Source organism: Cygnus olor, chromosome 5 (genome assembly GCF_009769625.2).
Source record: "Cygnus olor isolate bCygOlo1 chromosome 5, bCygOlo1.pri.v2, whole genome shotgun sequence".
Taxonomy (NCBI): Eukaryota; Metazoa; Chordata; class Aves; order Anseriformes; family Anatidae; genus Cygnus; species Cygnus olor.
This window is the reverse complement of record NC_049173.1, coordinates 59,365,606-59,383,928: the sequence shown is the minus strand read 5'-3', so window position 1 is coordinate 59,383,928 and position 18,323 is coordinate 59,365,606. Positions and strand designations below refer to the sequence as shown.

The 18,323-nt window shown below is 40.1% G+C and overlaps 1 protein-coding gene across 2 annotated transcripts in view; it reads right to left on the bottom strand.

Annotated features, from left to right (window-relative positions):
• Window positions 1-18,323, bottom strand: part of QSER1 (glutamine and serine rich 1) — a 45,793-nt gene that overhangs the window by 18,583 nt on the left and 8,887 nt on the right. Inside the window, exons 2-4 of one of the 2 annotated variants that reach the window (XM_040558739.1) lie at window positions 10,589-10,701; window positions 9,170-9,331; window positions 774-4,472 (exon numbers count right to left, since the gene is read on the bottom strand). In XM_040558739.1, the coding sequence (XP_040414673.1) occupies window positions 774-4,472; window positions 9,170-9,331; window positions 10,589-10,701 (3,974 nt within the window). The remainder of the gene's footprint in view (window positions 1-773; window positions 4,473-9,169; window positions 9,332-10,588; window positions 10,702-18,323) is intronic. The other variant, XM_040558740.1, reaches the window with a different exon arrangement.

Below are 18,323 nucleotides of genomic sequence, written 5' to 3'. Positions count from 1 at the left end.
AAAAGCTATAAACACAGAACGTGTCACACAGCACAGATGTAATACAAGTGAAACTGAGAAGTCAGATACATAGAAAACTAGCTAGCACTGTCATCAGTGGTTGCTGCCCGTCCTCCTGCCCAGAACAACCCCTCCCAGCTTTTGTTCTTTCGTTAGCAATATCTCAACATGAGGGCACAATGCTCCTCACAAATATCGCTGAAATCAAAGTCAAGTGGTTCCCATCTTGGACACAGCTAGCTAAACTAGCGCTTAGTTTACAAGCATAACAATTGCTTTCACAATTGCTTTCATAAACATTCTGTGCAGCTCTAGCATCACAGAAAGCACACACTTAACTCAACCCAGGAGGAATTTAGCATTTGCTGATGGCAATTATTAACATGTTCTCTTGCTAGAATTCTTTGAAAATTGATTTAAAACCACTGGACATGGTGGTTTGTTGAGGTTTAGGGATGACAATAATACTTAGCATTCTAAGCCAGAGAAGAGAACAGATACATCATTCCAAGCCTGGACTAAAGTCATTTTTCAGCATTAGAAGAGTCCTGCCCAAGCAGCATGGATAAGTTTATGTACGCATTTTCCAATTGTAGACAACACTAGTTTAGCTCATACTCAGCACAACTTTTGAACAGAACGCTTAATTATGACTGGATTAAAAACAAAGCAAATCAAGACTTTTACCTGAATTAACGAAAGCTAAAATATTTCCATTTTGCACCATCAGCTACAGAACTCTCCAGTGTATGCACTCACACTAACTGTTTTACCTGATTTGTTCTTTCTGTCGGAAGTATCATCGAGGGCTGACAATGCAGTAGAGATGCTCTTCTGAAGATCGTGGTTCCCCCCCACAGAATCATCTTCATCAGAAGAAAATGAAGGCAATGTTTCTAAATTTTTCTTAAGTTCTTCATCAGCTTTTTTGGTTGGACTTTCTGCACTGACCTCAGCGGCTACAGGTGCTGCTGCTGGCTGAGGCTTTGTGGAGGACTGTAGGCAAGGGCCGCGAACTATTTGGGTAACTGGTCGCCTAGTCCTGTTTGGCATTCGTACAGCTGGAGCTGAAAACTGTTGCCTAGGCCCAGACTTTAGAAAGTCTAAAAAAGATGCAATAAATCCTGTTTTGACTTCAGGCTGCTTTTCTTCAACTTCTTTAATTTTTTGCCTCATTCTTTCCTGATGTTGATAAGTATCGTAACAACTTTCAGAAACAGGAGAAGAGTACATCAAACATGAGTCACTTCCTCTCGAATTTTGACGTTTACAGTGTCCACTTCTTTTGATCTGTTTCTGAATTGCACTGTCATCTTCTGCACCATTTTTGTTTTGGCTTTTTCCTTTGCTTTTCTTCTTCTGAAGGTTCCCGAGAGTTAAATCTTGGCATTCTTCTTCAGTTCTACTAATAGCTCCATCTCCACTTGGGGGCACAGGTAGTGGCTGCAATGAATTAACCTTTGACTGGTTACCTGCTACTGTACCATCATCACCACCACCTATATTAAAATCATTCTCTGAAGCAGCACTTTCTTCACTTAGACTCTTACCACTAGAAACAAAGTCTGCCTCTCTTACATTTACATTTAGTGTACCATCAGCAGAAACATCATTATCTTCTTCAGATTCGTGGCTAATGCTAGACTGTTTCTTAACTGGAACAGCACCTTGTTCTTGACCCTCTTGACCAGGAGAGGTCATTCTTGTTGGTACATTTTGATCAGAAGTTTCAATGTGTTGTTGATCAAGGTTCACAGGTTTTGTCTGTATTGCTGACACCGGTGTCAGATTTATAGTGATTTGGCCTCCATTCACAGAAATATTATTTATGCTTGCTGGCTTTCCAACTGGAGAGGCACTGAAAACAGAAGACACGTGTCTTACATCCATTGATCGGAACTGTGTTTTAGACTCCTCACTATTTTCAACAGACTGGATTTCTTCTTCATTAGATGCTGATTTGGCAAAGTCAGATGGTGTCACTCCACAGGCTGCCGCGGTTGCTGCTAAGATATCATCTACATTGGATAATATATTCCTCTCATCACTGAGAAGCATAGATTCTGGGAAACATATTGAACTAAGAGAAACAAACTGATTTTTTGAATCATGTTGATTTGTCTGAGTAAAATGATCTTTTGTTGTCAAATGTTGCTGTAGTGGTTTTGAGGGCTCGGAAATGTCCATTTTCATTACTTCTGAGTTCTGAGCATGAAGCTGCTGCTGAGAATGACCTCCATTACTTTGGATAATATGGCCATCCATCTGAAGGAATGGATGTGTCACCTGTTGAGGACTCTGTATTCTTTGCACTTGTGGTGATGCCTTTGCTTGTCCTAAACCTGACTGCAGTATTGACTGATGAAGAATCTGTAAGTCACAGGTCGACTCCAGAAGTACCTGTGCACTGGGCAAACACAGCTGATGACCATGCCTTAAAGCATGAGGTTGAACCTGCGGTGGTGTGCTGATGACTTGGCCTTGCTGTTCTTGACCTTTATTTTCATGTACCTTATGCATAAGAGAATGTTGCTGGTTTAGTTCTTTAGGACTCACATTTACTTGTGTCGTTTGCATTAAATTCGCTGTTTTTTTAATGTCATGGCTTAGGCTTGTGATATGGCCAATATGCTGGGAAAGCTGTTCCACAGTATTAACCATTCTTTCATCTTTTTTTGCTCCTTGAAGAGTAAGTCCAACAACTTGATCTTCAAGACGAGAGTTACTTCTGATTACACTTTGAGAGTATCTGTCATCTGCTTTTGAGACCCTATAGGATCCGTCCTGAGCATTGATTTCATCATCAGTTAGCCTTTGGGTGGAAGATTCAAGAGAAGCCTGCTGTTGCAATGCCTGCATATCCTGCATTGACAATTCTTCCTCTTGTTTTGATGAAGCATACAAGTTAGAGTCAGATTTCCTTTTTACGTACGATTTTGTTTCTGAGGAAGGCCTGTTGTTCTGCAGCGTCTGTGAATGAGCTGGGGATGCAAAAGGAGGAGACTGCACAGATGGCAAAAACTTCTGAGACTGTGGCGGGGAGGATTCTTGTGACTGAGAGTTCTGAGAAGAATGTAAAGAAATATAACTCTGATTAGGACTTGAGCCCGGAAGAGTCTGTATCCGAGGAGACGCAGAAAAAGGAAGAGAAGGCGATGTTAACGTTAAAGACTGCCCTGAAGAATAGCTTTCTGAAGGACTAACAGCTGATAAAACTTGTGATTGAGATGAAAAGCTAACTTGGGATTGGCTAACTGGAGATAAACCCTGAGAGTGACTAGAAGAGTAGCTCTGAGATTGGCTGACTGAAGAAAGTTCCCTTGTTTGCCCAGAGTAGTTCTCATTTGGAACTGAAGTCAGTACTTGTTCGTCTGAGGAGTAACTTAGAGTTTGACTATCAGAAGTAATAGTTTGCGATTGCCCAGAAAAAGTCAACGTTTTGTACAAGGAGGGCAGCTTCTCGATCTTGCTAGATGAGAAATCCTGTGAGTGACTGACGGGTGACACATTCTGAGACTGGGAAGAAACATAATTTTGGGACTGGCTGACTGACAAGAGACTTGGGAGCTGTGCTGTAGAATAGATCTGTGCTTGGCCTGTAATGACAGAACTCTGGTTTTGTGCAGTTTTGGCATAGCTTTGTGTCTGCACAGTGGGAGCTACACTTTGAGGTTTGGGGGTCTTCGTTGACCTTGGAGGCTGCTTCGTGGAACAGTTTTTCACTTTTGCTGTGGAAGCAGGTGGAAAACCAAGTGATGGAATTGCAGATGTGTAAGACTGAGCAAGTTCCACTGTGACTTGGGAAGTCTTCTGCTGTGGTCCTCCATTGCTCACCTGAGTAACATCTCCAACCGGACTGCAGGATAATGCTGAGTGCCTAGATGTATCCTGAAAATTAACTCCACTTGTACTCGTTAAATAGCTGTGTAAGGAATGCTGTGAAACAGTCAGTTGAGCCTGAACAGACTGAGTACTTGAAGGCCGCTGATGGTGTTTAATAACACTACATTCTCGCTGAAGTGCTCTATCAATAGAAGCAGTGGAACCAGTAAAGACAGATGTGCTATACGCCTGAGAAACCTGCTGAGTTCCTCCAATGGTTGAAGGCAACAAACTAAACTGAGGTTGCAAAAGATGGGGTGCAGATTCTTGAGCAGAACGATATGTTGACGACTGAGGTGGTATACTGGTACTCAAAACAGAACTGCCGAGGCGCTCAAATGTCAAAGCAGTTGGAACAGTGCCTTGTGACGTTTTAATCTGTAATAAAGGATCATGAGTAGTTAAGAGGCCATTTGATGTAGCACTGAAAGTAGTATCTTGAAGAGTAAGAGAAGGGGTAGTAGCAAAGTTTCTACTGCTGAAAGTGTTGGGATGCTGATATGCTGATAAAGCAGATGTTGGTGGAAACGTTCCAGAGGTTGGCAATGCTCCAGTAACGAATAGTTCTGTGGCTGTTGAGGAATGCATACCTGGAAAAAAAAAAAAAAAAAAAAAACATAAAGGGAAAAAGAACATACGGGAGCTTTACAAGTTGCAACACTGCATTTCTGTAACTTATTTCGTATTAAGCTCTTCCACCATCTATCAGTATAACCTTCTTTAGAATCAACACACTCATCAGCAAAGGGAGGCACTCATTGCAGATAATTTTCAAGCTGGAAGTGCAGTTCTGCAAGAATTCCAAGTTCTACACCTACAGCAAGTTGCTGAGGGAAAATAACTCACACCCTTATGATGCAAATTTTGGATTAAAAAGTCATACAAGACTAATTCTACTTCGAAACCAAAGGCTCTGTATTAGTTTTTATTTGAATTTAAAAAGAATTCCTAGTAGAGGACAACTGATCAAAAGCTTTGGACTCTTTAAGTATACTGTAAAAAGGCAAAATTACGAAATAAAAATTGTAATAATTAAAAGAGCAATTTCATCTCCTGCATTTACCCTCACCAATACTTCTATAACTCACTTTTTATGAAACAGCATTTCAGAGCATACAATGAAATAGCTGAATTTAATTCTCAAAGGAAGGCTGTAACTTTCAATACAAAAAAAAAATACAGAATCACAGAATCATCTAGGTTGGAAGAGACCTTCAAGATCATCTAGTCCAACCTCTGACCTAACACTAATAAGTCCTTCACTAAACCATATCGCTAAGCTCAACATCTAAACATCTTATAAAGACCTCCAGGGATGGTGACTCAAGCACTTCCCTGGGCAGCCCATTCCAATGCCTAACAACCCCTTCAGTAAAGAAGTTCTTCCTAATATCCAACCTAAACCTCCCCTGGCGCAACTTTAGCCTATTCCCCCTCGTCCTGTCACCAGACACATGGAAGAATAGACCAACCCCCACCACGCTACAGCCTCTTTTAAGGTATCTGTACAGTGCAATAAGGTCGCCCCTGAGTCTCCTCTTCTTCAGACTGAGCAACCCCAGCTCCCTCAGCCGCTCCTCGTACGACTTGTTCTCCAGACCCCTCACCAGCTTCGTTGCCCTTCTCTGGACTCTCTCGAGCACCTCCATGTCCTTCTTGTAGCAAGGGGCCCAAAACTGAACACAGCACTTGAGGTGCGGCCTCACCAGAGCCGAGTACAGGGGGACAATCACTTCCCTAGACCTGCTGGCCACACTGCTTCTTATGCAAGCCAGGATGCTGTTGGCCTTCTTGGCCACCTGAGCACACTGCTGGCTCATATTCAGCTGACTATCAACCAGTACTCCCAGGTCCTTCTCGGCCAGGCAGCTTTCTAACCACTCACCTCCCATCCTGTAGTGTTGCTTGGGGTTGTTGTGCCCCAGGTGCAGGACCTGGCACTTGGCCTTGTTGAACCTCATACAGTTGGCCTCAGCCCATCGGTCCAGCCTATCCAGATCCTCCTGCAGAGCCTTCCTACCCTCGAGCAGATCAACACATGCACCTAACTTGGTGTCATCTGCGAACTTACTGAGGGTACACTCGATCCCCTCATCCAGATCATCGATAAAGATATTGAAGAGGACTGGCCCCAGTACTGAGCCCTGGGGGACTCCACTAGTGACTGGCCTCCAACTGGATTTAACGCCATTCACCATGACTCTCTGGGCCCGGCTACCTAGCCAGTTTCTAACCCAACGAAGCGTATGCCAGTCCAAGCCAAGAGCAGCCAGTTTCTTGAGGAGAATGCTATGGGAAACGGTGTCAAAAGCCTTACTGAAGTCAAGGTAGACCACATCCACAGCCTTCCCCTCATCTACCAAGCATGTCACTTGGTCATAGAAGGAGATCAGGTTCGTCAAGCAGGACCTGCCTTTCATAAACCCATGCTGACTGGGCCTGATCACCTGGTTGCCCTGCAAGTGCCGCATGATGACACTCAAGATAATCTGCTCCATGAGCTTCCCTGGCACTGAGGTCAAACTAACAGGCCTATAGTTTCCCGTGTCTACCTTCTGGCCCTTCTTGTAGATGGGCATCACATTTGCTAGCCACCAGTCGACTGGGACCTCCCCCGATAGGCAGGACTACTGATAAATGATGGAAAGCAGCTTGGCCAGTTCTTCCGCCAGTTCTCTCAGCACCCTCGGGTGCTGAGAAAAGATATGATTTGCATGTTTTCTTAAGTGAAATACCATAGTTGAAAATACCCTCAGACAGCAACTATCTACACAATACAACAACTATCCAACTCAAACATATAATCTTATTTGCACCCAGACATTGCTATCACATCCTTGCTTAAACAGCATTTATTAATAGAATATACTACTGCAACTTAAATAAGTTTGTGAAACTCCTTTGCAAGCTTTGGGGCTCACAGCAGCGATCCATATTTTTCAGTGGTTTTCACCCTGCGGCTTTCAGGAACTGGTAAAGTTTATGTACTATTTCTAAAGTCTATGAAAGTAAATGAAGACAAATTTATTCTCAGAGAGGCTTGAATTTCTTGTAAAGGAAAATGAAAAGGAATCAGTTTCCACTTAAAAAAAATTACAAGGATACGCAAAGCAGAAAAAAATAAAATCACTGGTATAAACTGTCAGTAAATAAGGCTTGTTTAGAGACATATCTCAGTAATATGTTTAATTTTCACTTTAAAATACATAAAGTCCTTCTGCAAGTTAATCACAAAATGACTTTGGAAGTGTCAGATGAAACTGCGAAAGGAAGTCTTTGTTTCTCCCTTTCAGTTCAAGACATATACTGATACGAAGAGATATGACACTGAAGGAATGCCACAGTATTTTTCACAAGTCAACAATAAGGCCTTTCTGAGTAAGAAAGCATAAGCAGTGTTTTAATTCCTCTTTTCCTATTCTAAAAAACCGCAACATCACATACAATCGGGTTCTTTTTTACTGATAGCTAACACTAACACAAAGGTAGGGGCATTCAGAGGGAAAAGAAGGGGAACAATTTATTCCTATTTTAGCTGTGGATGTTCAGTTCTCATCTAAGCCCTTCCTACTACGCAGTTCATTTCTCAATACCAGACAAGTCACACTATTATGGTAGAACTGCTGGGTTTTACATTTGAGTTTTGTAGAGCAACAGACAAAAGCACGGGGAAGGTGTATGTGCAACAGCCTCCCCTGCTTCCCTGTGAAAACAGAACACAGATAACACATCATATATATCCAAGGAAGACTTGGTAGGACAACACAATAAACATGCTGTTCCTCCCCCCAACACCCCCCCCCCAAAAAAAATAAAAAAAAATAACAGCCATTGCACGGTTTGGAGAAAAACCCAAAGTCTATAATCCGTCTCAAGAATGACACCTTGAAGACCAAAGAGTACTTGTTTTCCCTCATCAAAAAAATCTGTAGAAGTTTTCAAAAGATACTTGAGAGGACTATAGAATACAAAACCAAACAATAAACAAAAAACAACAAAAACCAGTAAAAGCATGAGAGGACAATAGAAAGCCAAGAGAACTGATAATATTGAAAATGGGCTTACTGATGAGTTCTTAGTAATGAGTACTGAGAAGTCTCAATCACTGGTATCAACATCAAACCCGACCCACAGCATGTCTCCCCATTCTTCACAATTCACTGCGATAGGCAGGCTGCAATGGAGAAAATGCTAGGACGAAGAGAAAAAAAGGTTTCTTCCCAGCTGACAATCTGATGTGAGGATGGCTCATCACAACTCTTAAACACCACTGATATTAAGATTTTTGACAGACTAGTAACGTCTTCACCTATTCTCCAACATATCTGCTCTTATCCATGGTGAACAAAAAGCCACATGCTGTCTTCTCAACTTTTTGTGTAGTTCTTCAAGGAACACAGCTGCACACTGCACTTAACACACCAAGAGCACGTCATCAATAAAAGGACTGTCCAATACTTCCCTCTTCCTGCTGTACACCTCCTCCCCTAAATCAGAATTAGCCCTCATACAGCTGCACAGAGAGGCAAATCAGCTTGCTGATACAGTGGAAAAATAACCCACTACAAGAAAAAAGAAGAGCGCTTTCTGTCAGATCAGTGAATAGATCTGATTCACTGCACAGCCGCACAATCACTGCATAAGATTAAGCACAACTTGAAGCTACCACAGATGCAGTAGCAACACTTATCTTGGTGTGGCTGTCTACAGAAAGCTCAAAATATGCAAAATTTCCTGCTCTGCACAGAAGGCTTAACAGATGGGGGAAGTTTACAGAAGGCAGTCAGTCTGCCATAGAAGATGGCATGTTTGTTTATCTGTGAATTAAACCACTGATTTCAATGCACTACGCACCTCAGACCCTCTTTTTGAGAACACCTTGCTTATTACTTGTGTACAAAGGGACTAAAGGTATCCACAGACTTTTAGTAGTACTATCACAGAAGAACTACGACAGGGAACGGAGTTTGAGAATGAAGCATCTGCTGGGGTGTACAGGTACTCTACATGAATATACTTATGGTGTCAGTGAGACTAATTCCAAACAGAAGGATGGAGAATAAATTTAACTAGTTAGATAAAATTATATCCTGTACACCTAAACCCTTTTTAGACAATTAGAACTTCTGCTTAGAGATTAATATAATTTCATTGATTTTGAGATTTTTAAATAACAAGATGGGAAAGAAACAAAGACACAGCCTTTTCTAGTAGGATATTTTTGCTTCAAATACTCCCAAACATTCAATTACAGTCAGAGAATTTTATTGCATGAGAAACTTTTCACCTGTCTGCCAGGAAGGAGCCCTGAATTGTGGCAAAAGGGTAGATCCTGAAGAGACTGCCTGAGCGGTACGAGACTCGATCGCAGAGAGAAAATTCATAACTGAAGTTTCCTTAGTGTTACTTCCAGAGGTGTGCATACTGGTATCAAATATTCCTGACAGACCTAGATGGGGGTGAAGGGAATTAAACAAAACAATTAGACAATTCAGATAAACTTCTCACAAAAAGCTCAAATAACAAGGATGTACATTCATAATCCACTAAAAACAACCTCTGAAACATCAGCAACATTATTAAAGTACATTAATTCTTTACCATTTTAACTGTTTCACAGAGTTGCAACTTTAAAATGGAACTCGAAGATACATTTCAAAATGTATTTTTAAAAGTCTGTCAAGTGAGATGCTCTGAAACAATGTTCAGGTCAATTAATACTAATTCTCCCTTCATCTGAAGATTCACCATTCCACATGAACTACTTAAACATTCAGAATTCTCTCTGAAAACGGTTCGACTTCCTTGCATCAATCTTTTTCTCCTTGGAACAGTTGTAGCAGTTCGGACTTCTCTGTGGGACTGGCACAAGAAACAGGGTTTGGGTTGCATTCCTTGTTTCAACAACTGTTGTCCGTACCCTTCCTTCAGTGGCTGGATGGGAAGCGCTGCACAGGTTGCAGAGCTCTGAGTCGCTAAAATTACATCAACGCTGCAGGGTCTGCACCTTGAAATGTTCCCCGCAATTCCAACCCTCTGTCATGCTGATCAAGGACTTGACCAAGAGAGGCAAACACCTGACAGCTTATGACTCCAAATATCTTTCCCTTGGAAACTGGGTTTCAAAGTGAGGAGGAAGAGGTCATTCTCTGTCTTCTGCTTACAAGGAGACAGGATGTCACAAGGATCACAGACTGATACAGATCTAAGATAGCCTACAGGACCTGCTACTATATTTAGAGTAAATTTTAGCTCTTCCCCCCAGCACTAAACCTTAATTTGCACACAAGTACTAGCAACACTATGTTCCAACTTGCATTATTTTTTTCTATTTGCTTTAGTCTGAAAGAGTTGGCATGATTTCTGTAGCTGGCTTTGAGGCATACTTCAACATTTTGCCCTTGTGCATAGGCCATAATCCAAAAAGCTGTATTTTAAAGAACAAAAATGCAAGAGTTGAAGAAGAAACAGTAAGTTATAGAGCATAACTGCCTCTTATATTTTCCTTTCCACTTATGACTTTTTTTTTAAACTAGCAACTGATTGTTAGCTTTCTACTAAACGTCAGCTTTCCTCATACCACTTTCCACCATCTGCACAACAAACACCCTCTGATTAGAAAATTCATCATCTTGAAACTAAGTTATGTAACAGCTTTTTTTTTTTTAAGCTATTCAAGCTGAAATCTCATAATATAGACAGTTACCAGTAGGATGGTGTGTAGTAGAGTATCCAGGAAGCTGATGAGAAGCTGTGTATGTCTGTCTGTGAAGAAGATCTGTTTCTGAATGTGATGGATGTCCTCCTCCATAGCTTAAGCTAAGGAAGAAATTAAACATTATGATCAAAAACTTGCAGCTGTAGAGACAACTATGAAATCCCAACAACTAGCCAGAAAGTTGCAGAAATAAAACGCAAGCCCAAAATCTGACATATGTGGTTGTGCTAGAACACTACTATGAATGTTAAGCAGTTAAAAAAAGCACCACAGAACCTGATAAGCCAAAGCGTGTGTGTTGGGGGGTGGGGGGGGCAGGTTGTCAATCATGGAAAAGCCTACAAAGGACTAGTTCAGACAAAGTGAGGTTTTCCTGGTTCAGCTCTCAACCACTGGATGGACACTTCCTGTGATGATTTACCAATGTAAAAATATACAAGGCTGATGACTACAAATACATGCCCATTTTAACATTTCAATTTTTGATTTCATTTAATCTTACAGGATCACATTTAATACAAAGGCTGAAATGACTGAAGTTGCAGGAGCAATTTTTTTGGTGTTTTTTTTGTTTGTTTTTTTGAGATTTTGTTAATTTCAGTATGATTCTACCAAAACTGACAAGAGCACAAGCAAGTGACAGATCTCAGTCTTGAGACCTCCTAGCATTAAAAATAAGTTAATGATCTACTGTTTTTATTTAAAGTTTTGAGATGAGTCATCTAAATTAACATGATGTTTTGATCAGGCTTATCTGGGAGCAAACTGAAGATGCAGTGTCTGAGCCCATGCAAAAGCAATAACACAGAAAATAAAGAAATGCAGTCTAAACATCAAGCAACAACATTAGGAAATGGCCAAAAGTGCTAATTTTCAACTTAAAAGGCAGAAAAAGGAGCGGAAAGCAAACCAAAACCCTAAAGTTTCCAAGCTTCCACAGACTCAGCTTTGTACAGCACCTACCAAAAGGAGAAAATGTAAACCAGCACAACTGAGTCACTATTCTGTTGGCTTCTCTTCTAGTCTTTTGGACATCAAATTTACAGGTAGCTGACACTTACTCCAGTGCACGCATGAGACTGCTTTAAATTCAAAATTCAATTGTAAACAGACGTCAAAAAAACCCAAACAACTGAACCCACAGCTCTCCCTGCTGACTGCTGTGAGCAACTCCGCTTACCCTTTACATCCCCTGGGATGAGGGGGCAGTCACTGCATAAGGGAAAACTGGAACATTCGATGCCAGGAACCATGACATCATGGGAAACTTTCATGGAAGTCACCACATAAAATAAAAGTTGGCACCACCACCGGATTCACTTCATTCTCATTAGGATGACAAGAATACGCATAGGAGATCTGGTAAGCCTGTCAGGGTGCCATGACCGCCAGACACTGTACCAGCAGATGCGTGTCTATAAGGGACATTACATTTCAGACTTCCAGATTAACCCCATGCCGGAGATGCACTAACAGCAGACATATTTCCCATTTCATCAGCTTATAGGATAGAAGCGCTCCTACACTCAGTACGCCAGGCTAAGGCACAAACCTGAAGAATTAAAATGAAGAATTAAAAATTCCTTAAAAGCAAACAAAAGCCTCAGCTGCTGCATTTTACCTGTTGCACGCACTGCCTTTCACAGTCACAAATACATTTGAGAGCATTGCCAAGCCTCAACTCAGGGTGAGCGCACTCATGCTCTTACCTTGTTGAGGATAGGCCTTGTGCAGTTCAACACAATAAATCAGCAACTGATTTCTGTTAAATACTGACTGAAATCTGTAGTGATTGAATTGTTATTAAGAACAACTGGTAGGCATAACTGGGTGATATTATGGGTCACTTTTTGGTCTATAGGCTTAAAACTTCTTAACATTTCCAGACAAAACCAAAACAATAGTGTTCTACACAACAAATTCTGCATTTATACAGGCTTTATTCTATGCAAATATGTTTATGCATGACAAGTTTTTAAGTTAAAAAAAAAAAAAGACAGGCATAGCTAGAAAAAAACATAAAACTTAGGACATATGATGCTTTCTGCAGATTTTTAATAAAAATGTGCTACACAAGAAAATACATTTCTAAACTGAATCATGGTAATGCATGCACTGTTAGCAAGAATTATCTCCACTGACACAAATTCTGATCTTGTGAAGTCTTTCCATCTGTAAGTGGTTTTCCTTCATTTATTTTCAAGTTTTCTCAAAGCACCTACACACATAAAAGTATGTGGTGCTGTTTTTGCCCTTGTACGTGTTTACAAGGCAAATTATACTATGTATATCACTTATATAGCAGCACATCTTCCTTCTCCCATTTCAGGCATTTTCAGGAGGAGAGAGGAAGGCTTCCATTGCAGTGGCGTTCTGGGCTGGTGGGTCTACACTTTGCACCAAACATCCTTCTAAAGGGGGTGAGATCCACAAAAGATTATATCGAGAAATATTGCAGCATTTCTCCTCTTACATTGTAAGAGAAGTTGTTCACAGGCAAAAAACAGGTTAATCTTCCCTCACATTAACCAGCTGAAAAATTGTGAATTTTAAAAAAGAATATTTTCTTTAATCTAAAATTGGCACTTATTCTGGTTGTTTGGTGAAGACCGATTCATATATCCACCCCTGCTCCCTTGCGAGAAACTCCTTTTTTGTAAAGGAGACATACAGTACACTCAAAGATTACAAGAGAGCTTAACACACAAGCTTGTAGATATGAGCCAGAACACTCTAAACGATAAAAGCAACTTCTGAAAAAGGTAGACAAAGATTTAGCAGCAAAGAGAACACTGGAAAACAAAATAACCGGGAGACCAGTATCCCAAAAACCTTGTTAATTACTAGAATCTCAAAATTCTAAAAAAGCTTTTTGAATAAACTTTATTTTTATCATGAGAATAATCAAAGCATATGTTTAAAAAAAAAAAAAGGTAAACCAAACTCCCAGGTCACAGTTAATGCAACCACAACCTCAAAAATGAATCTGCCTTTCAATAAAAACATTGTATTTATTAGAATGGTTAATTGTTTATTGTATAATTACTTGTTGCTGGAATGTAGATTCTTATCTCAAAAAACCGGCATATATGCCTTTGGTTTACATAAGCTTATCCTAAACATAAGCAGAACAATCTGAAAGATTACAGCCTCAGGGTTTCTTTTTATAAAATTAAACTGTTTAAACAGACGAACTTATCTGACTCATTATTTGCGTATCAGAAGTACATTAAGCATGGCAAATACCATGATGGCCATCAAGTCTTTCACACCCTGGTTTCAAAGTTTGTTAGAATACCAGGGGAGTCCCTCCTTGCCAGGTTACTTAGTGAAGAAACCACGTTCACACTGGTTAGTACTGGTTGGAAGGTTATCATCAGCTGCTATTTAGTGGCCCCAAAACATTTCCTCCTTTATCACTGATCTATCAAAGTGATTTCGCACTTCCAGTGGCACAGTTAACAGTGCAACAGGGTGATTACTGCTTGAAAGTAATGCAAATTTGGGAAATGGTTCCCTCTGAAGGTCTTTTTCATTTAAGAGGTCCATTCAATTTTAACATAATACCTAAGTGCCCTGTCAGAGACGTCCTACAAAGAGCCATCATTACTCGTCATTACTGTAATGACGCAATCAAAACATTCTTGTCAATGGGAACAAAACTGACCCAAATACTGTTTTTTTTCAGCTACATCAATTAGTTTAATAGAAGATATTAGCTCTCCAGTAAAATTCCCCAAAGAAAATGTTTACCTTTTGCACTTGTTACTAGAACACCTCAACCTCGACTTACAGCTCCTTATAATTGCCCAGTATTAAGTCTTTCCTGAACCAGCTGGTCACGTATCACTTCATATTGCTGTTAAGATAATTTATTACCACAGCACTCTTCAACTTAATAGCTTCATACAAATTTAGGTCACCAACTGCAAAAGGTAATGGAGTTACATTGCACGAGCCACCCTTCTCACCTGCCAACACAATTCTTTGCTTTATGCTACTGCCAGATGCATTTCCTAATTTCAAACTCCAACGAAAGCACCACTTTTACAAGGAAACAGAATTTAGTTGCAATAAGCACTGGAGATAAAGAGTAGCCTTTTTTATGTCTCTTGTTTTATTCAAATAGCCTTGCTCTACCCTAAGCACTCATATAGAATAAAATGTAGAAATAAAAACACTGGAAACTAGTATCTTAATTTACTCAATATCTGATAGAAAAAGCATCATTATGTAGAAGAAGGTTATTTCATCTACCTACTTTATTTTCCAGATCAATGTTCATTAGAGGTTGGCATTGTTTATTTATTTAAGGTTAGTGACAACGCAATTATTTCAGGTCTAGGGAAACAAATGATGCTTATATGACAAACAGACCGGGACCTTTTAGAAGCAAAATATATTTCTGCGTGCAATACTTTGTTCTTAAGCAGTTGTAACTTCTGCCTGGTATAAAGGAAAATTGCTCCTCAAATCCAAACCTTTAAATCGCAGGGCATTTTCAAAGTACTCCAGCTGCGAAGGCTGCACTGAAAGTGAAACCGGTCACCCAGAAGACAAGCAGTTTCCAAAACGCAGCACAACTCTCTGGCTTGCAGGACTGAAACCCAAACCAATCCAACTGACCAAGACAAAAAGCAACAACCCCGCACGCACCACGCAAGCGGCCAGACCTGAGGTGAGGGAGGGAAACGATCTGATTTCATTTTGGGGCAGCCTACTACCTGGGAACAAGAGAAGCATCTTAACTCTTGTGGGAAGATGAGTAGGCATACAATCCGCTTGAAATTAAATCACCAAAGCAGAGAGAAAAAACGCACCGATATCTTCACATTGACAAGGAAACACGTTAAAACTCATACTTTACATTTTATCTGACTTGAGATGTATGTGAAATAGGGGAAATAGTACTCCAATTATTTGGAATAAATTTCAACTATATTAAAACAAACAAAAACAAAAACCATGTGAATTTAGCCATCTATCCAAAGGCCTCTCTCTTCAGGTGGCTCTCTAGCTACCGAACAGCAAGCTCCAGTTCAGAGCAAAGCTGTTAAGAAGTTCCCAATACCACAAAACTGAACAACTCATTTCTAAATATTAAAAATATTAAAAGCATGAGATATATAATTGATAGGCAGCTTACAATTTACATCTCTTTTTGTCCAGTATCTGTATTTTACATGTTTAAAATCAAAATTTCAGCTTGCATTATCAGCTGGCAGGTTCATGTTTAGAACTGTTTATATAAATATTAGACTTGTTTTGTATTGTTGTATACAATGTTTAATACTACGTTTAAATATTTATCTTTGTTAATGTGCCTTTATTCACAGCATCCCATGGAGGCAGAAAGAAGCAGTATCACTTTTGAACATTACTTGAATTTATTACAGATAAAATGGAGGGTCAGTGAAAGAAGGCACGGCCTCCAGCTGCCCTGCACTTCAGCTGTCTGCTCCAACAGCAGCCGAGGTCACAGGCGTTTGCCACCGTCTGTAAGGCAATGCTATCTACTTCTAGGTAGATACACCTAATCGAAAAATGGTGTTGAGCTTTTATTAAAAAGCAATGACTCCAAGAAAGCAAAACCATAAAGAACTGGGATTCGCCTAGAAAGACAGCAGTTAAGAGTTTAATACTCTTCAGAACATTTCATCAGTCCTGTCCAGCTGATAGGCCAACACGCTTCTGAAACTTTTAAAGCAAGCCTGTATAGAGAAGAGAAAGCGTTTCAGGAATTAATTCCAATGTAAGGAAAACCAACTCCTGTTTGGCCCAGATACTTTTTCCTACTCATTTCAGTGCAAAATTATTTAGACGAGTATACAATATGCAATTTTTCACGTCTATTTCCCAACCTCAGACATACTATGAAGAAAAAAACTCAACAACAGAAAACACACCAATACTGCAAGAACAAAGTTGATTCAAAGCTTCCAAATGTTGGCAGTTTCAAGAAAAAAATGGAGAGCAACCTACTCCCTTGACCCTCTCATTAGATGATACAAGAAGAGATGATCCTTAATATTTGGAGGTTCAACCAACATCTGCACGAAGAGAAAGAATACTATGCAGTCTAGAACAGTTATGGTATCCACGAGGCAAAAGAAAAAAAATATTTGATACTTGAAAAATTAAGTCCACCATTGAGAAATCAGAAAAAAAGTACCCCTAAAGTTAATACATCTTAAAAGGTACGTAGGACGTTCCTTTGGGATGTTACTGCACGTAAGAGCATAGATCTTCAGCATTTGCCTGGTTTGTTTTTGAACTATCAGAAAAAAAAAAAAAAAAAGAATAGTTGTCAACATTTAAAGGTATTATTAATGCTCTACATTATCCTTCAAGACAGAAGACTTTCAGAATGATAGAAAAAACAGATTTAGACTCCAATAGTATGGTATTTCAGTAAAATAGAGAGTAGTAGTATTTTATCCACCACCTCAACTGCATATTATGTTACATTCACAACCTTTAACATCATTCCAGACTATGCAGGCAACAAAGAATATCTAAAGCCTTAACATATCGAAGGCAATCCCCCTTCAGTCTTTCATTAAAGACAAGCTCCCAATGCAGTATTCCCCTCCCAAGTTGCGTGCAGAGCCCCCATGCGCAATGCTGAGACCGCCTGGACTCGGAATGAAGACTGCCTTGAGGAACGAAACACTCCTTACTTCCTCTCTTCCCAGGGGTCGAGATACAGGCTTCCAAGAATTACATTTTGAGGCAGAAAATTACATGCCTGAATGAGCAGAAGTTCGTGCTGTTCATGTGATCCTTCACCTGAATACATGTCGTATGCTACGAGAGGAAAAAGATTTCATGGCAAAACAGACCTGGCTCCATTTTATTCCCATGTGCCTGAACTCCTTATGCTTGAGCCTTTTAAATAGAAAAAAACCAAAAGTGCTTCAGGAAAGCCAAAATATTCTTACTGGTACTTCAATACTTGAGTGCAAGTGCTGGCTTGCCTGATTAAGTAACCCACAGAGCTCTTAATAACAAAGACAATTATAATACCGTTTTCATAAAATCAGTTAAACTATGTCTTTAAACTATGAATGTGAAAATTAATATTCTTATTCCTATAGAAACAAGGTATTTCTAAACTTTAACTTTAGGTATATGAAAGGATTTGACACACTGCCGTATGTTCTTTTTTAAGGTATACAATCTAAACTGTGTTTCTGTTGACATGATCTACATCTGAAATGTGGTACATTTAGTAAGTCACCTTTTTTCTCCGCTCTTCCTCCCCTGCCTTTTTTTTTTTTTTTAATTAAATCAGTATTGGCAAATATCACCACCACTTCTCTTGGCTCTGTAAACTAACCAAAGCAACTTTCCAAAAGAAATGCCAGGGTTTACAAAAAACAGACGTCCTACGAAAGGCAAAAATAATCTGAGGGGTGAAGATATTTCAAGTTCAGAATTAAAATTCTAGATACAAATGCTAGGTCCAATTCATGAGGCTCTTCACTGCTCCAAAGCTAGCAGCAGGCCATTAGGGAGCCAGGAGCTGGGACAGCACCCGGGGCTTTCAGGCGCTCCCCTGTGTGCCCCACTCCACAGCACCCCGAGGCTGCTGCCACCAAGAGGAGTGGGAATGCTCTGAGGGTCACATATCTCCCCAATGCCTTCTAGTTCACTGATCCCTGCAGAAACAGGAGTACCAACCCTGGTCCATGCAGCTTATAGCATGTAAAGAGGTGCAACC